Source organism: Lissotriton vulgaris, chromosome 8 (assembly GCF_964263255.1).
Source record: "Lissotriton vulgaris chromosome 8, aLisVul1.2, whole genome shotgun sequence".
Taxonomy (NCBI): domain Eukaryota; kingdom Metazoa; phylum Chordata; class Amphibia; order Caudata; family Salamandridae; genus Lissotriton; species Lissotriton vulgaris.
The window spans coordinates 1564208822-1564236484 of NC_141696.1; the positions used below are offsets into that span (position 1 = coordinate 1564208822).

At 51.2% G+C, this 27663-nt stretch overlaps 1 protein-coding gene across 2 annotated transcripts in view; it reads right to left on the reverse strand.

The window, feature by feature from the left end:
• Nucleotides 1-27663, reverse strand: part of GDAP2 (ganglioside induced differentiation associated protein 2) — a 305146-nt gene that overhangs the window by 208919 nt on the left and 68564 nt on the right. For both annotated transcript variants that reach the window (XM_086935835.1, XM_086935836.1), the window contains exon 3: nt 11170-11309. In XM_086935835.1, the coding sequence (XP_086791961.1) occupies nt 11170-11309 (140 nt within the window). The remainder of the gene's footprint in view (nt 1-11169; nt 11310-27663) is intronic.

The following is a 27663-nucleotide window of genomic DNA, read 5'->3' on the forward strand; positions in this document are numbered from 1 at the left end:
GAGCGGCAGAGGCTGGCAGGGCAGTATGGAACCTAGGGAGTGGCAGAGGCTGGCAGGGCAGTATGGAACCTAGGGAGTGGCAGAGGCTGGCAGGGCAGTATGGAACCTAGGGAGCGGCAGAGGCTGGCAGGGCAGTATGGAACCCAGGGAGCAGCAGAGGCTGGCAGGGCAGTATGGAACCTAGGGAGCAGCAGAGGCTGGCAGGGCAGTATGGAACCTAGGGAGCGGCAGAGGCTGGCAGGGCAGTGTGGAACCTAGGGAGTGGCAGGGGCTGGCAGGGCAGTATGGAACCTAGGGAGCGGCAGAGGCTGGCAGGGCAGTAAGGAACCTAGGGAGTGGCAGAGGCTGGCAGGGCAGTATTGAACCTAGGGAGAGGCAGAGGCTGGCAGGGCAGTATTGAACCTAGGGAGAGGCAGAGGCTGGCAGGGCAGTATGGAACCTAGGGAGCGGCAGAGGCTGGCAGGGCAGTAGGGAACCTAGGGAGCGGCAGAGGCTGGCAGGGCAATAGGGAACCTAGGGAGTGGCAGGACAGTATGGAACCTAGGGAGTGGCAGGACAGTATGGAACCTAGGGAGTGGCAGAGGCTGGCAGGGCAGTATGGAACCTAGGGAGCGGCAGAAGCTGGCAGGGCAGTATGGAGCCTAGGGAGCGGCAGAGGCTGGCAGGGCAGTATGGAACCTAGGGAGCAGCAGAGGCTGGCAGGGCAGTATGGAACCTAGGGAGCGGCAGAGGCTGGCAGGGCAGTATGGAACCTAGGGAGCGGCAGGGGCTGGCAGGGCAGTATGGAACCTAGGGAGCGGCAGAGGCTGGCAGGGCAGTACGGAACCTAGGGAATGGCAGGGGCTGGCAGGGCAGTAGGGAACCTAGGGAGCGGCAGAGGCTGGCAGGGCAGTACGGAACCTAGGGAGTGGCAGGGGCTGGCAGGGCAGTAGGGAACCTAGGGAGCGGCAGAGGCTGGCAGGGCAGTATGGAACCTAGGGAATGGCAGGGGCTGGCAGGGCAGTAGGGAACCTAGGGAGCGGCAGGGGCTGGCAGGGCAGTAGGGAACCTAGGGAGCGGCAGAGGCTGGCAGGGCAATAGGGAACCTAGGGAGCGGCAGAGGCTGGCAGGGCAGTATGGAACCTAGGGAGCGGCAGAGGCTGGAAGGGCAGTAGGGAACCTAGGGAGCGGCAGAGCAGTATGGAACCTAGGGAGCGGCAGAGCAGTATGGAACCTAGGGAGCGGCAGAGGCTGGCAGGGCAGTATGGAACCTAGGGAGCAGCAGAGGCTGGCAGGGCAGTATGGAACCTAGGGAGAGGCAGAGGCGGGCAGGGCGGTAGGGAACCTAGGGAGCGGCAGAGGCTGGCAGGGCAGTATGGAACCTAGGGAGCGGCAGAGGCTGGCAGGGCAGTATGGAACCTAGGGAGCAGCAGAGGCTGGCAGGGCAGTATGGAACCTAGGGAGCGGCAGAGCCTGGCAGGGCAGTAGGGAACCTAGGGAGCGGCAGAGGCTGGCAGGGCAGTATGGAACCTAGGGAGCGGCAGAGGCTGGCAGGGCAGTATGGAACCTAGGGAGCGGCAGAGGCTGGCAGGGCAGTATGGAACCTAGGGAGCGGCAGAGGCTGGCAGGGCAGTATGGAACCTAGGGAGCAGCAGAGGCTGGCAGGGCAGTATGGAACCTAGGGAGCGGCAGAGGCTGGCAGGGCAGTAGGGAACCTAGGGAGCGGCAGGGGCTGGCAGGGCAGTATGGAACCTAGGGAGCGGCAGAGGCTGGCAGGGCAGTAGGGAGCGGCAGGGGCTGGCAGGGCAATAGGGAACCTAGGGAGCGGCAGAGGCTGGCAGGGCAGTATGGAACCTAGGGAGCGGCAGAGGCTGGCAGGGCAGTATGGAACCTAGGGAGCGGCAGAGGCTGGCAGGGCAGTATGGAACCTAGGGAGCGGCAGAGGCTGGCAGGGCAGTATGGAACCTAGGGAGTGGCAGGGGCTGGCAGGGCAATAGGGAACCTAGGGAGCAGCAGAGGCTGGCAGGGCAGTATGGAACCTAGGGAGCGGCAGAGGCTGGCAGGGCAGTATGGAACCTAGGGAGCGGCAGAGGCTGGCAGGGCAGTATGGAACCTAGGGAGCGGCAGAGGCTGGCCGGACAGTAGGGAACCTAGGGAGCGGCAGAGGTTGGCAGGGCAATAGGGAACCTAGGGAGTGGCAGGACAGTAGGGAACCTAGGGAGCGGCAGAGGCTGGCAGGACAGTATGGAACCTAGGGAGCGGCAGAGGCTGGCAAGGCAGTAGGGAACCTAGGGTGCGGCATAGGTTGGCAGGGCAATAGGGAACCTAGGGAGTGGCAGGACAGTAGGGAACCTGGGGAGCGGCAGAGGCTGGCAGGGCAGTATGGAACCTAGGGAGCGGCAGAGGCTGGCAGGACAGTATGGAACCTAGGGAGCAGCAGAGGCTGGCAGGACAGTATGGAACCTAGGGAGCGGCAGAGGCTGGCAGGAGGAGCGGCAGAGGCTGGCAGGGCAGTATGGAACCTAGGGAGCGGCAGAGGCTGGCAGGACAGTATGGAACCTAGGGAGCGGCAGAGGCTGGCAGGACAGTATGGAACCTAGGGAGCAGCAGAGGCTGGCAGGACAGTATGGAACCTAGGGAGCGGCAGAGGCTGGCAGGAGGAGCGGCAGAGGCTGGCAGGGCAGTATGGAACCTAGGGAGCTGCAGAGGCTGGCAGGACAGTATGGAACCTAGGGAGCGGCAGAGGCTGGCAGGGCAGTATGGAACCTAGGGAGCGGCAGAGGCTGGCAGGGCAGTATGGAACCTAGGGAGCGGCAGAGGCTGGCAGGGCAATAGGGAACCTAAGGAGCGGCAGAGGCTGGCAGGGCAATAGGGAACCTAGGGAGCGGCAGAGGCTGGCAGGGCAGTATGGAACCTAGGGAGCAGCAGAGGCTGGCAGGGCAGTACGGAACCTAGGGAGCGGCAGAGGCCGGCAGGGGAGTATGGAACCTAGGGAGCTGCAGAGGCTGGCAGGGCAGTATGGAACCTAGGGAGCGGCAGAGGCTGGCAGGGCAGTATGGAACCTAGGGAGCGGCAGAGGCTGGCAGGGCAGTATGGAACCTAGGGAGCGGCAGGACAGTAGGGAACCTAGGGAGCGGCAGAGGCTGGCAGGGCAGTATGGAACCTAGGGAGCAGTAGAGGCTGGCAGGGCAGTACGGAACCTAGGGAGCGGCAGAGGCTGGCAGGGCAGTATGGAACCTAGGGAGCGGCAGAGGCTGGCAGGGCAGTATGGAACCTAGGGAGCAGCAGAGGCTGGCAGGGCAGTATGGAACCTAGGGAGCGGCAGGACAGTAGGGAACCTAGGGAGCGGCAGAGGCTGGCAGGGCAGTATGGAACCTAGGGAGCGGCAGAGGCTGGCAGGGCAGTATGGAAGCTAGGGAGCGGCAGAGGCTGGCAGGGCAGTATGGAACCTAGGGAGCGGCAGAGGCTGGCAGGGCAGTATGGAACCTAGGGAGCGGCAGAGGCTGGCAGGGCAGTATGGAACCTAGGGAGCGGCAGGACCGTAGGGAACCTAGGGAGCGGCAGAGGCTGGCAGGGCAGTATGGAACCTAGGGAGCGGCAGAGGCTGGCAGGGCAGTTTAGAAGCTAGGGAGCGGCAGAGCCTGACAGGGCAGTATGGAACCTAGGGAGCGGCAGAGGCTGGCAGGGCAATAGGGAACCTAGGGAGCGGCAGAGGCTGGCAGGGCAATAGGGAACCTAGGGAGTGACAGGGGCTGGCAGGGCAGTAGGGAACCTAGGGAGCGACAGAGCCTGGCAGGGCAGTATGGAACCTAGGGAGCGGCAGAGCCTGGCAGGGCAGTAGGGAACCTAGGGAGCGGCAGAGGCTGGCAGGGCAGTAGGGAACCTAGGGAGCGGCAGAGGCTGGCAGGGCAGTATGGAACCTAGGGAGCGGCAGAGGCTGGCAGGGCAATAGGGAACCTAGGGAGCGGCAGAGGCTGGCAGGGCAATAGGGAACCTAGGGAGTGGCAGAGGCTGGCAGGGCAGTATGGAACCTAGGGAGTGGCAGAGGCTGGCAGGGCAATAGGGAACCTAGGGAGTGACAGGGGTGAGAGGGTGCCCTAGAGATGCAAGAGGCTGGCACAGCTGGAGGGATCCTGGGAGCACAGAGGGTGGCAGGGTGAGAGAGTGCCCTAGAGATGCAAGAGGCTGGCACAACCGGAGGGATCCTGGGAGCACAGAGGGTGGCAGGGTGAGAGGGTGCCCTAGAGATGCAAGAGGCTGGCACAACTGGAGTGATCCTGGGAGCACAGAGGGTGTCAGGGTGAGAGGGTGCCCTAGAGATGCAAGAGGCTGGCACAGCTGGAGGGATCCTGGGAGCACAGAGGGTGGCAGGGTGAGAGGGTGCCCTAGAAATGCAAGAGGCTGGCACAACTGGAGGGATCCTGGGAGCACAGAGGGTGGCAGGGTGAGAGGGTGCCCTAGAAATGCAAGAGGCTGGCACAGCGGAAGGGAACCTGGGAGCCCAGATGGTGGCAGGGTGTGAGGGTGTCTGGGAGATGCCAAACGCTGGCATAGCTGTAGAGACCCTGGGATTCCAGAGGGTTACATGGTGTGAGGGTGCCCGAGAGATGCAAGAGGCTGGCACAGCTGCAGGGACCCTGGGAGCGCAGAGGGTGGCAGGGTTAAAAGGTGCACGAAAGATGCTAGAGGCTGGCACAGCTGGAGGGACCCAGGGAGCGCAGAGGGTGGCAGGGTTAAAAGGTGCACGAAAGATGCTAGAGGCTGGCACAGCTGGAGGGACCCAGGGAGCGCAGAGGGTGGCAGGGTATGAGGGTGTCCGAGAGATGCCAGAGGCTGTCTGAGTGGGAGGGGCCAGGGCACCATCTCGTTATATCAATGCTAAAAGTGAATTTAGCTGTTTATATCGATTTATACAATCTCATATAGCGTGGACATGACCCAACGGTGTCAGAGCGCTTTACAAATGGAACTGTATATTTCAGGAGCTTTATCGGTTACAAATATTGAGTTGTGACGTGTAAACCGGTTCCACAGAAGGCGCAGACCCTTACATGAGAATGACCAGTTGAATCCGTTATAAATACGTCGGTCAGTGCAGCCCGAGGGCTGAGTGAGATGTCAGCAGCGGATATCCCGCCGCTGAAATAGAATCCCAGATTATCCCACGGGATTGATATTTCGGCGGATGGGATACCAGTCACCGTTGTGACGGAGTCACCCGTCCACCCAGATCTGAATCAGAGAAGGGTCGTTAGGGAAAGAGGGACTCATGGTCAAGTCTTTCAAACACGAGGACCCTCAGTTCGGATTTAGAGATTGTCCGGGAGGTAGAGGTGGGCAAGGTCAAAGGTAGAAAGGAACGGACAGAGCCACACATCTGTCCTTTTTAACCCCTTGCAATCTCATGAAAGCCCCCGGCCATCATGGGTCACGGTGGGTGTGTGCTCACGACGGCCCCCCGCCGTCCGAATCCCGCCCACTATGTAAATGACCCGCACAGCGCGCTGTGCATGCAAGGGTTAAAGGTCAGAGGTCCAAGGTCAGAGGTCCAAGGGCAGGGCTCCACATGCTGTGATGCCTGCTGCCACCAGATTTCCTTAGCTTGGCAGCCAGGTATCACTGAGTGGCGGTGTGAAGGGCCCTGTGAGTGATGCAAGCCTGATCCACAACCCCCGCTGGCGAGGTCTAAGCAAGGACCTCTCCCATCCACACACGGAAGAGTCAGACTCACTATTACACAGTCACTTTTACATTCAAATAGATTTATTGAGGCAAGAATATTTCCAAACATTCACCCACACTGTGCCATGAATCAATGTATACTACTAGCATTGGCATAGGTAATAGGACTCGCCTATGACTTTGTCAATAGGTTTTATGTGTATACGTCAACTCTCCTAAATCGATACACACTATATCAGCGTTCTCGCACTTAAAAAAAAACGATCAACTTGATGTAAATAAGTGGGAACATTAATGGAAACTACGGTCAAAGGAAGCCTCTCCTAACTCAACTGCTCTAACGGCACACCACTCAGAAGCTGGCCACACCACTCGGGAGCTGGCCACACCACTCGGGAGCTGGCCACACCATTCGGGAGCTGGCCACACCACTCGGGAGCTGGCCACACCGCTCGGGAGCTGGCCACACCGCTCGGGAGCTGGCCACACCGCTCGGGAGCTGGCCACACCACACTCGCAAGCTGGCCACACCACACTCGTGAGCTGGCCACACCACACTCGCGAGCTGGCCACACCACACTCGCGAGCTGGCCACACCACACTCGCGAGCTGGCCACACCACACTCGCGAGCTGGCCACACCACACTCGGGAGCTGGCCACACCACTCGGGAGCTGGCCACACTCCAAAAATTGTGCCAAGCCGACCCCACAGGGCACAACTCCCAGCAAGGCAAGAAGCCAATTTGTGACCCTAAAAGGTGCAGCTAAGATCAAATTAGCCCCAAAACCTACGAAAGACCATCAACTTAAATGACCCAGTTAATGTGTATTACAATTAGCCTCGCAAGGAGGTGGCCGAATTAAAAAAAATATATATATATGAAGACATCGATTTGGATGGACCACTAACAAAGCCGTATTTCTTCAGCTGACACCACACCTACTGCCCCTTACGCGAAGTTGCAGTGGGTTTGAAGACCAGTAATAGTCCCTAGACACACACATTACCTTCTGGTTCGGTCCCTAGACACACACATTACCTTAGATTTACCAACATGTGTGCACTGGTCCAGTGTATTCATCTATGTGACATGTGATTACCCCCCTGGAGCCCCTGCAAGGCCATCATCAGCATTTTATAATAGGGGGACACAGGGCCATCTGTACGTGGGTAATCTTTTGAGAGGACCAAATCCCACATTTATGTGATTCACTATTAGGTAATCGCAAATAACTATGTAGAAATGTGTGTATTACGCATTCTACAATTCCCAGTGGGTCGCACATAGATTTACCTCATGAATATTAAGGAGCGAGGCCTCGGTTTGGGACCCTTTGGAAATCGCAGGGATAGGGGCCTTCCGGGGTCAGCTGACCACCACATCTGTGAATGCTTTTCAACAATAAAGCAATTTTAAAAAATGCAGCCTGTTTTGCTTGAAGGAAAGCCGGATGAGTTTCAAAAAGAAACATTTTAAGTTTATTTTAATTTTTTAAGGCAGTGGGATCACTGCCTGCTCTCAACAAATGTTTTTAAAACATTCACAAAGGAGAAGGGATCCTTCACATTTACAAATGGATTACCACCAAATTGAAGTTGGTGGTAAATCTTAAATGTTTTGTGACCGCATTCCGACAACAAAATATTCACCATGCCACTGCGATTCGTTATTAGGAAGGGGCGCCTTAACCACACCTCTTCCTAATATCCGAATAGCAAATTGTGAACCCAAGTTGCGATTCGGTAACAGGTTGCTGAATCTTAATTGGGCCTTTGTACATTTAAAAATGCCTTTTTGCATTCTGCGAATAGGGCCGTTCGCTGGGCAATCAGATCCAACGTGTACATGGCAGATTTTCAAATCATTGGTAAACAAGTTCAAGAAGAATAGGGCACAGCCCCCCGGACTCCCCCTTTGATGGCGAGAGATGGAGTCCATTCTCCATGGTGCCAGCGCTGGACTGCTGCCGCGGACGGTCGCACTTCACCTCGGTCCATCCACTGCCGTCCACTCTACGGACAGTCGAGATGTCCCCATTCACGCTGCCAAAGGCCGCTTTAAGGCTCTGATGGCCGAGCAGACCTGAGGAGCCGGAGGGGAAGGCCCTGCTGGACCAGTCCTGACCTCACACAAACCAATCCGAAGCGTTCACTGAGGTTCCTCTGACGCGAGCAGAGGTTTGAAGATTAGAAAGAAGGAAGCGATGGAGGCCTACAGCAACCTGGGACACCTGGTTTACCTGTCTTGAAAATATATAGACTTGCAGGTGGGGTCCAGGACAATGGAATCTTAGCGAACGCAGACACTTATTCATTGCACAACGTGGACATGGGCCATGCAAACGGAACACATTTCAAGCAGCACCCTTCCTCTTCAACCCAGGCTGTTAGGCGACGAGCGGTAAGTACCTCGAACCGCATGAAGGAGGCAAGTCCTGCACCCTCAGACCAGGGCCTCAGGTCGGGCTGCAGGAGGAGGGCTCGAACCTGTGGAGAGCACATCAACCTCTTCATCTGCTCTCAAAATATCCCTCCTTCCTGCATCATTTATCAACTTTCAAAACAAGCTGCTGCCTCCAGCCAATGCCAGACTCGCGATAAAGAAGCCTGCCTTTCTCAAGATATCAAGGGAGCTCCTGTTTGTAGCTGGGCCACAAAGGCGTCACCTCCGTACTCTAAAGCGCCTCCACCTTGGAGTACCTCACGCAGCGCTCCGTCTGCTTCCCCACATGGGGGGGGGGGGGGGGGGGGGGGGGGGGGGGGGGGGGGGAATCCAACCACCCCAAACCACTTACCCAGGTGAATGTGTTTGAGAGCCTTTGTGATTCTCAGCTCTGATGCTCATCAATATATCTTGTAAGACACTGTGTACCGTAGGACTAGGTATCTACAGGCACAATTCAAGGACAGACAAACTTAGACAAAACTCCACAGACGGCATCTCCATCCTCAAGAAATGACAAACACTTGGAGGATTCAGCGCCTGGCGGAGTCCGACAGGACAATCTTGGGAGCAGCTGAGGGCAGTGATCTCTCCGCAGGCTTCCAGGCGGGAGCCGAGGCACCACCGTGGATCAAGGGTGAAGCTTCATTCCCCTCGCCTGCTCTGCCGGCTCACCGGTCTTCCACATCAGCGTAGATTGACCAGAGAAGGGCAGAACCGGGGGCAGGTTTGTGTTCGAGGTCTCAGAATCTGGTACAACGAAGGGACGTCCTCAACCTGAAGATCCATTGCCCCCTGCCCCCCCCCCCCCCCCGGGCTTCCTTCATAGTAAGCACCTCGGTGGGCAACAAGTGCACTAAACTGGATGGGGCCAGGACTGAAGCGATTAGAGCGGCTTGAAGCGTACCCACGCCAGCTGTAAGGGGTGACTTGGCGGCCAGCACGTGCGTCCATCTGCAGTCAATGGCCTGATACCAGCCCGATCCAGCCGAAGCGACACCCGGATTATGGGCCGCGTTACTCCTACCATGAAGAGCAGATCCAACGCCTACACTGGAGGCCTGAGATCCATGCGCCACCAGGGGGCACTGGAGGCCTGAGGTCCATCCGCCACCAGGGGGCCTTCAGCCCAAGGCTCAAGGACAGAACATCACATCTCAGTCGGAAGCCCACCTACGATGGAGGCAACACCTTCAGCTCAGCGGTCACTCAAGCACCATTCAGAGAAACCAGCTTCAAGGCGCTTTATTTCTGTCCTAATCACCATTCCATCTCCAGGAAGTGAGTGCGACTACTGACCTACAGCCGAGTGCCTCTGGAGCATCCTGTTTACAGGCCTCAGGCAGAGTTTGCCTCCCTCCTCAGACATCTGATTTTTATAAATTGCTTGTTCACGTTTATCGTTTAGTCTCCACTCGGAAACGGAACTTTACAGCCAGAACATTCATCGCTGAACCACAGGCAAACGACCCCCAGACCTGCTCAAGCCGCTATCCTGGGTGCAGCCAGCCCACTGGACAGAGGGGGCGATCAGGTGTGTGCCGTGTGGGCCTCCGCGGTGTCCACCCTGCTCCATGGGACGCCCAGTGTCCTGGCCAAAGACAGCGCAAGACAGGGACGTGCAGGACTGAAGGCAGCGGCACTGGGGCCTGTGGAAATGGCATCGCCTGGAGTAGTGATTGGTTTTAATCATATTAAAGTATTTTGACCCAAGCGCCAGCAAGGACAAATGAGGATATCATTTATATCCAATAATGTTTGTTCTGAAAAAGGCACAGTGCAGACGGAATACACAAGTATTCTATAGTTAAACACAAATGCTTTCATAAAAAGTGCCTTTAAACTTCTCCAGCTCTCCAAAGTGAGCTGCCACAGATATCATAAATAAAGTTTGTGATTTGAACATCAAAGTGAAAACCAAGCATTAATAAATGGTATTACAATGTGGCTGGTCTTATCCTGTGCTTGACAGTGAACGGGCCATAAACAGTGAATAATGCCCAAGAGCACCATAGGTTAGGCAGAAGCGGAGACTGCAATGCGGTCTTGTACTTTGCTCCTAAAAAAGCAGTTCCAAAAATTAAATGCACTCAGCAAAGAAGATCTATTTTACGATAAACATGTTAAATATACAAAAGTCTCTGCAAAAATTCCCAAAATGCATTTCATTCACAGGCATCTTATCTCATCACTAGTACATCAGACAAGCGCCCTCCCGAGCTTTGAAAGGTGCCCCCTTGAAAACGGCCAAACATTTAATTACAAGATAATCCAAAAGCAACAAGGGTGCGCCGGACACTTGACTTTCGGGCCAACTTCATTTGTAAACACATTGTGCGATAAACGTGTTTAATATGAACAAGTCTCTGCAAAATGTCCAAAAATGTATTTCATTCACATGCAGAACTCTTATCTTAGTAATACTAGTACATTAGACCAAATAAATGCAAGTTTTTTGTAAGTAATAGTTTTCAAACATGACTTTAGAAAGGTCTGTGCTTCTATTCAGCCTGACAACGCAGAGTGAACTTCATGCCCCACGAATGAAAGGCAAATGTTTTGTGCAGCCGAAGAACGAGATACCTTTTGAGATGGCTATGTCGAAAATAAATGGGGAAAAAAGAGCACAAGCGGACTCCATGGAGAAAGGAGGCTGCATTCCTATTTCCTGTAAGCACTCTCAGTTTGAAGTCAGCCGAAAGCAGGATAAACAGCAGCCTCCCTCAAAGACACAGCTTGACCTGTGACCTCAGTCTTTGAATGCCAAACAAACGTGACCAGATAAGAACATGCTTTAAGACCTGGTTAATAAAGAAAGTGAGTTTGTGGAAGAACACTGTAAACACAGCTTTGGCACAGGGTGGTAGTAACTCAAGCTGGACAGTCTAAAGCAAATAAAGCAGGGAAATGGAAATCCAGAATATACGAGTTACAAACCAGAAAGCCGGTAGCAAGCAATGGGCAGAATGCATTCCAGGCCGCCTTTCTGAATGTCCCCAAGGTGTCTTTAGCAAAGGAGAATGCTGCGATGTCTGGTCGGCTGCGACCTAAAAAGCCTCTTACCTTTCAGCTTCTGAAGGTCCTCCATGAGCTCGGGCCCGGCGTAGCTGAAGATGCTGTCGGACACCGGGTTCTTGTCCGTCAGGGCCTCGTTGCTGGTGTTGACTATGGCTGTGCAGCCCAGCAATGCAACGTCGCCTCTCCTGAGGGAACAAAGAAGGGGTCCTGTGAGCTATGGTAGGACTTGAGAACAATTGAAGAATCCCTGTGCGGTGAACCTGGCCAAGATCTGTCCTGTGACAGCGAGGGATATTGAAGGAACCCGGTAAGAGACGGGTCCTAGTCCCTCGCTCAAACCAGCACTCACTCACAGAAGGATAGCTTTGAGCTGCACATGCCAGAAAGAATCAACATGGACCCACTCTCCAGCTCGGACAGACTCACAAAGAAGGAATGTATGGGCCACATTTCCGGGGGTGCAGAGAAATCAGCAGAGTACCGGTAGCTGGGAGGGATTAACCTGCACATGTAGGACTTGGTGGCGCGGTGAATGGTGCACACATGAGTGAAATCAAACAGAAGAGTTGCACGTGTGCGCGCCCCTCCCGTCGCACTGCGAGAGTGGGAAAACTTCCCTCATTTTTAATCATGTATTCCAATTCCTTCAATGGTAATCATGTTTATCCATAATAATCCGACTTTTTAAACGTAGTTATCCATTTTTCATTAACACACCGCTGAGACAGCATACTTTCACTTCCCAATTTATTTTTCATTTTTTAGCGTCTTTCAATGCATACTGAGTGCCAGAGGCTTTTTCACAGTAACATATTCAATAAAAGGTGAAGCAGAGTGAGCTCATCAATATTTTACCCAATGCATTTCGAGCCTCGTGGGCTCTTCGTCAGGGGTTCCTATAAAATAAGAAACAGTTCAGACAGTTGTTCCCTGTTAACCTTCACTGTTCAGTTTGTGATAAAAAAACAAGAATAGACTTATCTCCCTATCTAACGTGTCATCCCAGGCCGTGTTATCCTTTAGAAGTGTTAAATACATACAAATAAACCAACATTCGACCCTTCCCCTTTTCTGCGCCAGTGCGTCCCATCTCTCAGTAAATTAAGTGACCAACTGAATTAATACCTCATTCCCGACCCAAGTGTTACAGAAACAATATATTTAACTAAAACCCTGATTTATTGCCATTTCCCCTTCTCCCAGAGCAGTTCTCAATACCTTGATAAAGCCACGGGCAGCGACCTGACCTCCTCATCCACCTTCCCCAAAGTGTCTAATCTTTACTTGAACCGTTGGATTTTACCCGCCTCTTTATCTGGCATCACCCAATCCTGACTAGAATCGTAACCATCTGACCTATTTGTCATACCTGCGTCAGGTTGCATGTGTATTACTTTCGAACTACAACTACCACAATTCAACCTCTCTGCCCTATCCCCAGTGTATATACTGTCACACTCAGAACCCCACACCTCCACATTGATAATTCTTGCTATACATGCGATACGATTGTAAACAAATCAATAATAATATCAGTGACGTAACAATATTTAACATGAATAAATCAAATTCACCATACTGCCAACATTCATTTGGAAATGCGTCTGTTAATAAATGATGTGTGATTTAAGGTAAACAGGTCAAAAGCAGTTCCTCATTTGTTCGAATGTTAAAAGATTGCACTCCGTCCTTCGCTGCCACAGAAGTGTGCTTAGTGATCCGAAAATTATTTGTATCATCTCATGAATAAACGTGGGTGCAAACTACTGTCGGGACGAGAATGTTGCATAGCAAAAAGTTCAATGTTCTAGAATGCACTCCTTCCCTTGTCATAACACGGCCTGGGATGATACGTTAGATAGGGAGATAAGTCTATTCTTGTTTTTTTATCACAAACTGAACAGTGAAGGTTATCAGGGAACAACTGTCTGAACTGTTTCTTATTTTATAGGAACCCCTGACGAAGAGCCCACGAGGCTCGAAATGCATTGGGTAAAATATTGATGAGCTCACTCTGCTTCACCTTTTATTGAATATGTTACTGTGAAAAAGCCTCTGGCACTCAGTATGCATTGAAAGACGCTAAAAAATGAAAAATAAATTGGGAAGTGAAAGTATGCTGTCTCAGCGGTGTGTTAATGAAAAATGGATAACTACGTTTAAAAAGTCGGATTATTATGGATAAACATGATTACCATTGAAGGAATTGGAATACATGATTAAAAATGAGGGAAGTTTTCCCACTCTCGCAGTGCGACGGGAGGGGCGCGCACACGTGCAACTCTTCTGTTTGATTTGAATCTTAAGCTGTGCTGAGGGACGATACACAGCACCCGTTCGCACGCAATCACAAATGGAGATTACAAGTGAAAATGAAAATGACAAGGGAAGGAGTGCATTCTAGAACATTGAACTTTTTGCTATGCACACATGAGTGACCCAGACTGATGACGAGACCAGGAGATCGGGCTGCATTACTGCAACAGAACAATCATGATGGACTCCGGCCACGCGCATGAGGCAACACGTCCTCTATTACTCACAAAGGCAGAATATGTCCAGGCCTTTAGGATCAAAGAAGGAAGCTGCTTCATGGATTGCTCGTTTGGGCTGCCCATACTTTCAGATGTCTCAACTTTTTTTTTTTTTAACTATAAAGACTGCTGTGTATATAAGAAAACCATATAACGATGACATACGTATAAATTGTTTAATGTGTTCTTAAACTAAGTTATTAGACATAAAAGGCATTGAAAAGTCTGACCCACAAAAACAAGTGCCTGCGGCAATGACTGTTTTGAATAAAGAGAAAATGGAGAAGATTAAAACAATCTGAGAAGATTTTGTGTTTTTTTTTTACTTAACATCATTAACAACGAAGGCATTACCACGCGTAACGTTTATAACGAGGCACTTACCACGTAAACGTCTTTTCAACGCGTATGCCTACAACGATCGTCTTTACCACGAAAAAAAAAACCCCGTAGGATTAAAAAGGGGGGTTGGGGGGGGTCTCCCCCCCATAAAAAAACAATCCCACCGTGCCATAGAAATCAGCGTCGTAAGAGAGGAAGCAGAATAAACTTCCTCTTCCTCTTTACGACGTAACAACGACGTGCTAAAGATGATGAGGGGAAAACGAATTCCGTGGTAACGCATGCGTGGAAAAGGCATGCGTTGCAACGAAATTCGTGGTAACGACATATAACCCTCAGATGGGTGTCATTTCTGATATTTGTTTCCCTCCTCTTCATTGCTTGATTTTGCTCGCTAGGAAGTGTCACTCATAGTCGGTGAATGTCACTCATAATTACACTCAAATTCAGAAAATGTTACACACAGCGATCTGAAACCTTGGCAGCTTTGCCGCCCTGAGTGACACTTCCTAGCGAGCAAAATCAAGCAATGAAGAGGAGGGAAACAAATATCAGAAATGACACCCATCTGAGCAACAAGAAACTCTAAGAAGATCTTAAAACTGCTGCAAAGCACCAGATATGGAAGAGCACAAGGATGTGAGAGCGGCCCCAGAGCCGGCCTCAGGGACGGTGGACACTGTGCAGACTGCAGACAGTGGCGGCAATGCAGAGCTCAGCTGTACCGAATATATGATTTTTCAACGATTTCAAGTTCCACGCATGGCATAACCACGCGAAATTTTACATCGCAAGTGGCTTTACCACGCTGGAATTTACAACGAAGGATTGTACCACGTCTTACCTGCACGTCTTTCTCCAGCAGCCCTTACTTCCATCTACCATGAAAACAAGCGTCAAAACACGTCTTCCAAAATAAAAAAAGGACTGTTTTTTTTTACGTACACTGCACGTCTTTGGGGGAGGCTCTTTCCTTTTACTTCATTAATACCACAGAGCGTTTTTTTTATTTATCTAACTTGCACCTTAATTGTTGTTATTTTTTTTGGGGGGGAGACCCCCCCAGCCCCCCCAGCTCCCCTAGCCCCCCTCCCAACCCTCCCCCAGCCCCCCCAGCACGACTGGACGGAATACCACGTCTCCCCCCAACCCATGCTGAACGTACTTTCGTGGTCAAGACGGTCGTGGAAGGCACCCACGTTGAAAAAACGTTTGCGTGGTAAGTGTACCGTGGTAAACGTTATGCGTGGGGATGCCTTCGTAGTAAATGATGTTTCCCAGCTGTACCTTTACTTACAGTACCAGGGCTGAGTGACATGCGCCCCCCTAAAAGGAAATTAATAGGACAAAGAGGTCTGACAGCGTGGCCCTGCAGCCCGGTTATTAGAAGATAAAGGGGGGGGGGGGCTAACAGCCAAACATGGCAAACACAAGTCAGGGAGGTTCATCCTCTGAGCCCTTAATATCCGACCACAACTGTCCTGAAAAGACCACAAGGAACTGCAGAGACGCAGCTTATAATGCAAAGGATGCAGAGAACACAAGCTGGCAATTTTTGCACCATAGTGCACCTGAGGGACGAAGCATCGGAGACTCAAACCATAGGTCCGACGGATTGGAGCTGGACACGAGCTGATGAGGCTGGAGCGGGGCAGATGCTGGGAGAGGTACGAGGCAGGGAACGTGGAGAATGCGACCCGACACACGGTCCAGCTGTCTCGTCTCTAGCAATTGGGCAAACGAGCACGAGATGACGGACTTTGTCAACATCCTCTCAGTGAACCTGAATGTGCCCAGCCCCCAAGTCTGCCGCAAGCAGCGCACTGGCGACTAAGAGCTTTGCTCAGTCCATGTGGCGCTAATTAGCAGCGCTACGGTTGGCTGAGGCGCTATAAACGTGTGACAGTGATACGGATCACCTCACTGAAATGCGTTAGTCTAAAGCCGGATGCGTGGTAGTTGGCAGGGCTGGTGGTGGGCATCAGCCTTGTTTCAGCAGTAACAAAGCCTGGCTCGCTCCCGGTGCAATATTCAGCACAGAAGAGCAGCTCCTGGGCGCCCCAGCCCGGTCGATGAAGACGCCGGGCTCTCATCCTGGTAGACACTCATCACAGGGGAGTTGTGTGCGAATGGGATAAGATGGTGAGGGATCGGCCAGCAGGATGGAACCTTTCCCAGGCCACTTTCTCCATGTTTGAAGATTCTGCAGAAGCCTAGACATGAAAACGAGGACTTTATACAGATAGTCTATATACATTTTGAACACTGCTTTTCTGCCTTTTATTACTTTCCCTCACCAGTCACAGACTATCAGAGCAGCTTTGCAATACATTTTACTCACACATTTACGGTTTTAAATTTGCACTGTTTTTTTAATTGTTTTTTTGACGCTGTTCTTTCATACAGCAGCCATTAGAAAAACACTACACGAGACTTCATTTCCCACAGCCCTTGGGGAAAAGTCATAGTTCAAACTTCCACAGGGTCCAATCATTTGGCTTCTGAATATCCCCATCATCGTTTGCCACTATTTCCTCTTCCTCATGACATTCTTAATCCTGTTTTGACTCTTCAGATCCTTACTAGTGGGCAGATGGCAATGGACCACTCTCACCTGTCCGAATTGTAAGCAAGCACTGTCCTAATCTGCCCGAGGACAGAGACCACACCTTCGCCGTGTGGTCCCTGGAGCCGCTCACAAGGATGACCGTCAATGCAAGTCACATCCTGTTCATGAGCTGTGACCAGTGAACGGACGACGCTGAGGATCTGACAAAGCGCAATCTTTCCACCTCCTCCTCCACTGATCATATGAGAGTTGGCAATAAAATGGGCACATGTCTTCACTGTGACCCGAAAACACTGATAAGGGTCGGCAGTGACAGCCATTATCAGCACGTAGATGGTAAGACTGGATCTCTTTGGCCTGAGAAAGGTAGAATACCTCATCTAGCTGGATCCAGGGCATCAAAGTGTCGGTCCCCTGAATGATAAAGGCGGTGTTGAAACACTCCCTGGCCAGCTTCCTCCACACGGCGTCCCGCTAGAATCGACCCCCGGAGGGGTATCTCTGCGCTTCGGACGGGCAGCATGGGTGTGCTGCTACTACAGCAATATCAGAGGCAGAAGAGAGTGCTTTTAAGCTGCTTTCTGAATAGTAGATTATCGGGGCATGCTGGTGACACGATAGAGCCTCCTGCCGTCGTGTGTTTCCTGCATGGAACATCGTAATTTTCCCTGTGCCAGCCTAATTTTGCATGTTGTAGGCCTAAGTTTTCTTTGCACACGTTGCTAGATAAACACGCTTGCTTTTGTACCACATTATACTTTCACACGGAACCTGCATATGTTTTTGCATTCTGTTATTTTCCTGGGATTTAGTCTAACCACCATAGATAAGGTCAAACAACAATGTCCCTTGTTATTCTTTCTGGCCAGGCACTAGCACCTAGACATAACACAGGAATGAGGCGGTTGTTTATGTGCACATTTGTTCTATCATATAGATGAGTACAAGAGCCAAAAACGAGCACATGGATCAAGAGTTCTGAGACAAGAGCACAGCGTCCACCGAGATGTAGAGCGTCCATCTGTGTATGTTATGGTACAACGTCTGCCAGAAATACCAGAGATCTTTGATATGCAATCATTCAGCTTTAGTAGCAGGGGAGAGGACTTTAGGTCACTATCCTATAAAATGACAGGGTTTTTCAGGGTATATGGATTACTAACCATGCTAATAGTGTTTTTGGTATGCATTTGTTCTCTAATTGTGTCACATATACTACATTTCAGAGCACGAGAGTTTAAATAAATATTCTAAAGTTCCTTCATGTCTCCTGGTTATTATTGTTGACAAATACAAGTGAAAGAGCAAAAGGGTGTCTGGTTACCGCGATCCCTGAGAGGGTTGTGTTCTGGGGTGCCAATTCACTTCTTTCTCTGATAAGGTGAGGGGGGCAAGTGAGGCACTGTAGAGAGTCAGACTCTGAATCAGACACCGAGGTAGTACAGTGACTCAGTCCCTACATACTTATGCTCTAGGACTCCAAGCATAGTTCCGTTCCAGAGCAAAATCCCTGCAACATGGCGCCACAAAAGCTAGGTCTGGAAACTACTTGGGGGAACCCCGGGTAGTGCTTGTCCAGAATACCTTTGCACCTTTCCTCAGAGACGTCCATGGTGTTGGGGATTTCTCCTCCACAGTTATTAGGTAGTGCGTGGTTCTGTTGGTTTTTCAATCAATCAATCAATCAATCAATCAGTGACACTTATAGAGCGCGCTACATACCCGTAGGGTCTCAAGGCGCTGGGGGTGGGGGGGGGGGGGGGGGGTGCCGCTACTGCTCGAACAGCCAGGTCTTCAGCTTCTTCCTGAAGGAGAGGTGGTCTTGGGTCAGGCGCAGGTCGGGAGGGAGGGAGTTCCAGGTCTTGGCGGCCAGGTAGGAGAAGGACCTTCCTCCTGTAGTCGCTCTTCGGATGCGGGGGACGGCGGCGAGGGCGTGGTTGGCTGATCGGAGGTGGCGTTTGGGAGCGTAGAAGTTGACTCGGCTGTTGAGGTAGCTCGGGCCTTGGTCGTGTAGGGCTTTGTGTGCGTGGGTGAGGAGGCGGAAGGTGATTCTTTTATTGACGGGGAGCCAGTGAAGGTCTCTCAGATGTCCGGTGATGTGGCTGGTTCGTGGGATGTCGAGGATGAGTCTGGCTGAGGCGTTCTGGATCCGCTGGAGTCTCTTCTGGAGCTTGGCAGTGGTACCGGCGTAGAGGGCGTTGCCGTAGTCCAGTCGGCTGGTGACGAGGGCCTGGGTGACGGTCTTCCTGGTCTCGGTGGGGATCCACCGGAAGATCTTCCGTAGCATGCGTAGGATGTTGAAACACGCCGAGGAGACGTTGTTGACTTGCCTGGTCATGGAGAGGGAGGAGTCCAGGATGAAGCCCAGGTTGCGTGCATGGTCTGTCGGTTTGGGTGCGGTGCCCAGGGCGGGAGGCCACCAGGAGTCGTCCCAGGCGGAGGGGGAAGAGCCCAGGATGAGGACCTCCGTCTTGTCAGAGTTCAGTTTCAGGCGGCTGGTCGTCATCCACTCGGCTACCTCTTTCATCCCTTCGTGCAGGTTGGCTCTGGCGGAGGCGGGGTCGTTGGTCAGGGAGAGGATCAGCTGGGTGTCGTCGGCGTAGGAGATTATGCTGAGGTTGTGTTTGCGTACGATGGCCGCGAGGGGGCTCATGTAGACGTTGAAGAGGGTGGGGCTCAGAGATGATCCTTGAGGGACGCCGCAGATGACTTCGGAGGCCTCTGACTTGTACGGTGGTAGGCGGACTCTGTGTTCTTCCGTCGAGGAAGGAGATGATCCATTCCAGCGCCTTGTCCTGGATTCCGATGTTGCTGAGGCGCTGTACTAGGGTGCGGTGGCAGACCGTGTCGAATGCCGCGGAGAGGTCTAGGAGGATGAGGGCCGCTGTTTCTCCATTGTCCATCAGGGCTCGGATGTCATCGGTGGCGGCGATGAGGGCGGTCTCGGTGCTGTGATTGGCTCGGAAGCCGGACTGTGAGGGGTCGAGGGATCCGTTCGTCTCGAGGAAGGCGGCCATCTGCTTGTTGACGGTCTTCTCGATGACTTTGGCTGGAAACGGGAGGAGCGAGATGGGGCGGTAGTTCTTGAGTTCGGTGGGGTCCGCTGTTGGTTTCTTGAGTAGAGCGCTGAGTTCGGCGTGTTTCCAGCTCTCAGGGAAGGTGGCGGTGTCGAAGGATGTGTTGATGATGTCTCGCAGGTGGGGTGCGATGACAGCGTCGGCCTTGTTGAAGACGTGGTGAGGGCAGGGGTCGGTCGGTGATCCGGAGTGGATGGAGTTCATCGTGCGGATGGTGTCTTCGGTGCTGATCGGGGTCCAGGCGTGGAGGGTGGTGGTGGGGGGTGATTGTTCGGTCATGGTGTGCGTTGGTTGGTTGTTGAAGCTGTTGTGTATGTCCGCGATCTTGTTGTGGAAGTATGAAGCGAGGGAGTTGCAGAGGTCTTGCGATGGGGTGATGTCGTTGTTTCCTGCGCTGGGGTTGGAAAGCTCTTTCACGATGTTGAAGAGTTCCTTGCAGTTGTGTGCGTTGTTGTCCAACCGTTCCTTAAATGCTGTTTTCTTGGCGGCGCGGATCAGCTGGTGGTGCTTCCGGGTGGCAAGCTTGAAGGAGGTCCTGTTGTCCGGTGTAGGTTCCCTTCTCCAGACTTTCTCGAGGGCTCGGCAGTTCTTCTTGGAGCTCTTGAGTTCGTCGGTGAACCACGGGGCTTTCTTGCTGCCGGGTCTGCTGGGCGGGGTCCTCAGCGGGGCGAGCTCGTCCGCGCAGATGCTGATCCACTTCGTGAGGTTGTCGGCGGCCTGGCTGGGGTTCGCTGAGCTGGCAGGAGGGTGCTGGCTCAGGGAGGTGGCGAGCTGGTCTGCTGTGATCTTGTTCCAGCTTCTGCGGGCGGCCTGTTGCTGGTGGTGGTGGGTCGTCGTTCTCTTGAAGGTGAAGTGGACGCAGCTGTGGTCCGTCCATTGAAGCTCTGTGGCGTGGCTGAAGTCGATGTCTGTGCTGGAAGAGAAGACTGCGTCGAGTGTGTGTCCGGCGAGGTGGGTGGGGGTGGACACCAGTTGCTTGAGTCCCAGGTTGGCGAGGTTGTCCAGCAGGGTGGTGGTGTTGCGGTCGTTGTTGGTCTCCAGGTGGAAGTTGAGGTCCCCCAGGAGGATGTAGTCAGAGGAGGGGAGGGCATGCGGGCTGACGAAGTCGGCGATGTCCTCGCTGAATTGTGTGCGTGGTCCAGGGGGTCGGTAGATCAGGGTGCCTCTGAGGGTGGTGTTCGGGTTGGTGTGGATCTGGAAATGCAGGTGTTCGGCGGTGGTCAGGGTGTTGTCGGTGCTCGTCGTGAGACGGATGGTGTTCTTGTGGATGATGGCGATGCCTCCTCCCATCTGGTTGGCGTTGCGGTCCCTCCGGACGAACTTGTAGCCCTCTGGGATAGCGATGGCGATGTCGGGAGCTGAAGAGGCGTTCATCCAGGTCTCCGTGAGGAAGGCAACGTCAGGGGCTGTGGCGTCTAGGAGGTTCCAGAGTTCGATGGCGTGTCTGTGGACGGAGCGGGTGTTGAGCAGGATGCACTTGAGGTGGGTGCTGCTGGTGTTCGACTTGGCGGGTGCTGGTGTGAGGCAGGTCCGGATGCAGGTGAATTTGCAGGCGTGGCAGCTGAAAGGTCCGTGGGTGCGTCGTGGTGTGGCTTGATGGCATTCTGGGAGTCGGCCGGAGTTGAGAGCGATGAGGGTGGCGGCGGAGTACGTCAGGCGGGTCGGTCGGGGTCTTCGGGGGCCAGGGGTCCTGGCGCTGGGCGCGATCCGGTCGCGGACGGGCGCAGCCGGGCTTACCTTTGGCGCGCCTTTGGCGCTCAATCGGCGCGCCCGCTGCGCGTTCGCACGGTCGCCATATAAAAGCGAAGTGCGCGGGTGGGCGGAGCAGCTGGGAGGCGGGAGCGGGGAGGGAACAGAAGGAAAAGGGGCAGGGTCTGCGGTGGTGGCGGGGAGCGGGGAGGGAAGACGGAGGGCGGCGAGGTAGGCGGGCAAACAGGAAGGACACAAGCTGAAAAATACAGGCACTAATGGAAATCAAAAAAACGCTAACACGGGCAAGAAATACAATTTAACAAGCGCAAATGGCGAACAAAACAAAAACAAAACAAACGACAACAGAGTCAGCCGGCGGCGAGGCAGGCAGCGAGGCAGGGACAAGGCTAAGGGGCACACGCAGCAGCTGGTGGCCGTGCGGCGCGGGGGTGTCCCACAAGTTTCAGCTTGAATATTAAATTTTTTACACCCTGATTGTACAATACTTGGAATCCTTTTTCGATCATTTCTAACTTGTAGCTTTTACTTTTAATTGCTGCTCAGCAGTAACGCAGCATTTGATGCAACACAGTTTCCCTAATGAAGGAGAGCCTGTGATTTTTGTAACTGAACCGTATGAAGCCTTCTGCTTTGAAGTCTTTTATCCATGGGTCACTTCCTCGCTGTCAACAATAATAACCCTTTCCGTGAATAGACTATACCACCCATTCATGCTGCATATCGACCCATATGCACTTACTGGAATTACTCTTGCTGTTCAGGAACATCGGACGTGGTTTAATGGCACCCTTCCCCATGTGCTTAGCACTGTCCGAATGGGCCCCTTAAGTTTCAAAGGGGCCTCCTGGCCAGCACTAGCAGGCTATACCCCGTATCCGACTTTAGGTAAAATTCAATTTGGTGTAGACTTGAGCTTTATACAATGTTCTTGTTGTCTTATACTAATGCATGACCAAATTTATTCCACGGGCCTTGCTGGCTGGGCCAGCTAGGGTTGCCCTCCAGGGAACATCTCAGGTGCCTGAAGTTCACGTTATCAGTCCCGTAATTGTTGATTCAGTAGTGGGCAAACGACCCGCATATCATGAAGAAATACCCTTTTGGATTGCCCAAAAAATGCATCAACTCGACACTATGTTTACCCTTATGGGACGACCAAACAAGCACAGTATTATGACTATTTACTTACACAATGGCCTGGTTCCCCCCTAGCCGACTGCAATACCTGGGGGACTATTTGTGCCACAATCTGCACTCTTTGTCATGGCACTCCCTCGATTGCTTTTCTACCGAACGTCCTCAAAGAGATATAGAATGAGCATGGGACAGGTCTGGACTTGGGGATGAAACTTGTTGGAAATTTTGTTGGAAATTTTCTCTTTGTCTCCAAAATGATTATTTCTAATGAACACGAGTTGCCGGTCATTATTGCAAAGGTATATAGGTCTTTAAGGCGTAATAGTTTGAGACCCAGACCTTCAGTAGCACCGCTTGGCATGCCTAGTAATAAGGATGCCAGACCTACCCGTGGGTTTCCTAAAAAAAACATGGGACAAATCTAAACAACAAAAACCTAGACAACGCAGAGTGTCTCCGCCCACAGGACTCACTGAGAGACAATACGATTTGCGTGATGGCACAAACATTTAAAACTCCTGACAGGTATCAGATTCCTGATCCCCATTCTCCTCGTACTTTTCAGGACTCATCTGACCAACAGTATGACAGAGGCGGGTGATCTGACCACAGACAAGGAGAGTACGTGCAACCGAAATAGGAGAGAAGATGCTCGCCTGATGTAAAGATAAAGAAAGAGAACATACCTCCTCATATAAAGCCTCTTTCTAAAAAAGAAAGTTGCAGTATTAACAGCTAAAGATGCCACAGACATTGGTAATCCTCCTCTTGAACAGGAGTTGGGCGCTGACTCTCCTCGACAGAGGTCACCATAGTACTCTGGAGTCTCCACCAATTTCTGGTGGCAAGAGCAACCGAAACATTTATTACAGTTGAAACCCGCAGACACCCGCAGGGCCTCACCGGACAGACTATATCTTTTAGATATTCAAATTAACCCTTTCGCTGTGGGGGGCAATTCTCCCGCTGTGCTGGGGGGCGGGGGGCACGCACAACACCCGCATGCTCATGACAAGCTGAGCTCAACATGAGGTACGGCGCGCCGGTGCTCATGACGAGCTGAGCTCGTCACAGGTGCACCCGTTCCCGTGGAACGCTCAGCACAGCAGGGGAATTATCCCCGCGTGTGAGCGTTCCACGGCTCATGACGAGCTGAGCTCGTCATAAGCACTGGAGCCCCGTGCCTCATGACGAGCTCAGCTCGTCATGAGCATCGATGGTGTTAAAGAGGACGTTGAACTCGCCATTAAACAAAACTTCTGGGACAATTTAACTACATTGTATGATATTCTCTTGGTGGAGGTCGACCGGCCGCCACCTTTTATTCTTGCATACCCCCAGGGATAGGATATCATTCTTCCATCTTGTTTGCACCTTGTCCCTAATGAAGGCAAAAAAACGTATGCTTCCGAATGGGCATTTGCTTTAGCCCCTGCACTTTATCGTAAGCGTGCTGGTTGAGGTAAGGAATCTCCTTACCACATTATTTCTACACGGTCAACAACTCGGGTACAACCACAGTATCCTATTAAACAGGATGCTAAAGCCCCCATTAAGGAAATTCTTTCCCAACTAGAGTACCGGGAGTAATTAAACCATGTGTATTTTAAATGAATAATCAATCCTCTTTTTCCTGTTCTGAAACCGGATAATTCCTTTCATACGGTCTTAGATTACAGACATTTTAATAGTCATATATGCACTTTGTCAGTACAAAATACGTAGAGTACAGCACTAATAAATAATGTGGCCCACAAAAAAAATATAAAAACTACCTTGGACATTTACAACAGTTTTTTCGGTCACAATTTATCTCCAGACAGCCGCTACTGGTCTTCGTTTAGAGCCCTCAGTTTTCAAAAGACCTTCAGTGTGATGTATCTGTGCTGACTGCGTGAGTTCACTGAGGAGTCTACTGAAGACCCCCGGAGTGATATATCTGTGCAAGACAGCGTAAGTGCACAAGGAGTCTAGATCTGTGCCGGACTGCACAAGGAGTCTACTGAAGACCCCCGGAGTGATATATCCGTGTCAGACAGCGTGAATGTAGAAGGAGTCTACTGAAGACCCCCGGTGTGACATTTCCGTGTCAGACAGCTTGAGAGCACAAGGAGTCTATATCTGTGCCAGACTGCACGACTGCACAAGGTGTCTACTGAAGACCCCCGGTGTGATATATCTGTGTCAGACAGCGTGAGTGCAAAAGGAGTCTATATCCGTGTCAGACAGCGTGAGTGCATAAGGAGTCTACTGAAGACCCTGGGTGCGATATATCTGTGTCAGACAGCGTGAGTGCAAAAGGAGTCTACTGAAGACCCTGGGTGCGATATATGCGTGTCAGACAGCGTGAGCGCAGAAGGAGTCTACTGAAGACCCTGGGTGCGATATATCTGTGTCAGACAGCGTGAGTGCAAAAGGAGTCTATATCTGTGCCGGACTGCACGACTGCACAAGGAGTCTACTGAAGACCCCCAGTGTGATATATCTGTGTCAGACAGCATGAGTGCAAAAGGAGTCTATATCCGTGTCAGACAGGGTGAGTGCATAAGGAGTCTACTGAAGACCCGCAGTGTGATATATCCATGTCAGACAGCGTGAGTGCACAAGGAGTCTGTATCTGTGCCGGACTGCACGACTGCACAAGGACACTACTGAAGACCGTTGGATAGCGTAGGGGTGAAAATTACTATTCCCAATTAACTATTTTAAATTAATTACCAATTATATTTTAATTATTTACCAATTAATAATTATTTTAAAACTATAAATAATTTAAATAATTATTTATTTAAAATTATATTACTTCCCACCCTATTCCCCTATAAACACACAACCCGCTACAGAAAATACATTACAAAAATTTAATTATTTATCAATTATTTATTTTTAATTAATTACCAATTATATTTTCATTAATTACCAATTATTATTTAATTAACAATTAGATTAAATCTACATAATTAATTAATTATAATTAAATTACTTCCCACCCTATTCCCCTGTAAACACACAACCCGCTACAGAAAATCAATTACTAAAAATTAATTATCAATTATTCATTTTAAATAATTAACAATTATGTTTGAATTAATTACCAATTATTCTTTAATTAACAATTAGATTAAATTTACATAATTAATTATTTATATTTAAATTACTTCCCACCCTATTCCCCTATAAAGCCACAACCTGCTACAGATTTATATTACACAAATATTATTTAATATTAATAACTTACCTTATTTTCGATATTTTTGTTGTCTATATTTTATCTAGTCTATATTATGTCTAGTCTATATTTTTGATTCGATATTTTGGCTATTCTAGTCGATATTTTTGTTGTCTATATTTTGTCTAGTCTATATTTTGTCCAGTCTATATTTTTTACTCGATATTTTGTCCAATCGATATTTTGGAATCGATATTATGTCTGTTTACCATCCGTGTCAGACAGCGTGAGTGCACAAGGAGTATACTGAAGACCGCCGGAGTGATATATCTGTGTCAGTGTCAGAAGGTTCAAGTAACACTGGAGTCGACGCTGGTTCCTATGCCCACCACCTCTAAAAGGAATAACTTATGTATTACACTCTAAACAATTGCTGTGATTTACTTGGAAATAACAGGTGATGTCTCTTACCCTCTGTATGAGCTGGACTGGCCTCTCTATGTGGTAGCAGACGGGTTCTTCACTGTTCCTTCAAGTGGCCCAAAGCGAAGGACTAAATGGAAATTGGCTTGGAGAGTCTCTTGGGAAATTGGGATGGTTGAATGTTCAGACTCAAGAAATGTTCGCTGAAGTCGACACTGAAATGACTAAACCTTGCTATAAGTAAGCTAATATTGTCCTAGAAAAACAGTCTTAATCTAAGGTGAGGTAATAACCCCTACTCTGATACTACGAAATATCTAACTAGAATTCTATGAAGTGGCACTAACTAAATGCAATACTACGAAATTCTTCAAATAAAGTCACTTGCCAGAATCCCACGTTGCGCATGCGATAAGAAACAACCAAGAACAAGAAGCGCTGACAGGAATTTTTCGGAACAAGAACTTCACACAAGAGCCGCGCTATGACTCCGGTGAAGAGGTCAGTTGAAGTGCGCAGATTCCAGAGCAGCCGTGCACTTCATCTCCACAGCTGCTCGCGCGCTCTCGTAGACTAGAACGCTCACTCCACACTGTTCGTAATCCTCCTCGGCAGCCATGTTGGGGTACTCGCTTTCCTAGGTTCTGGACACAGCGCTGCAGGAATAACGTGGTCACTCTATGCTGCCTCCTCCAACGTGGATATTTAGAGACCTGCTTTAATGACCGCTGAGTTTGCTTGCACTGACCTAATGCTAGCTATAGTGCTTGAAGTCTTGACAGTCAGACAGCGTGAGTGCAGAAGGAGTCTACTGAAGACCCCGGTGTGATATATCCGTGTCAGACAGCTTGAGGGCAGAAGGAGTCTACTGAAGACCCCCAGAGTGATATCTGTGTCAGACAGCGTGAGTGCACAAGGAGTCTGTATCTGTGCCGGACTGCACGACTGCACAAGGAGTCTACTGAAGACCCCGGTGTCATATATCCGTGTCAGACAGCTTGACGGCAGAAGAAGTCTACTGAAGACCCCCAGAGTGATATATCCGTGTCAAACAGCGTGAGTGCATAAGGAGTCTACTGAAGACCCCCCGGAGTGATATCTCTGTGCCAGACAGCGTGAGTGTAGAAGGAGTCTACTGAAGACCCCCAGAGTGATATATCCGTGTCAGACAGCTTGAGTGCAGAAGGAGTCTACTAAAGACCCCAAGAGTGATATATCTGTGTCAAACAGCGTGAGTGCATAAGGAGTCTACTGAAGACCCCCCGGAGTGATATCTCTGTGCCAGACAGCTTGAGTGCACAAAGAGTTTACTGAAGACCCCCGGAGTGATATATCCGTGTCAGACAGCGCGAGTGCATAAGGAGTCTACTGAAGGTCCCCCGGAGTGATATCTCTGTGCCAGACAGCGTGAGTGCAAAAGGAGTCTACTGAAGACCCCCGGAGTGATACATCCGTGTCAAACAGCGTGAGTGCACAAGGAGTCTACTGAAGACCTCCGGAGTGATATATCCGTGTCAGACAGCGCGAGTGCATAAGGAGTCTACTGAAGACCTCCGGAGTGATATATCCGTGTCA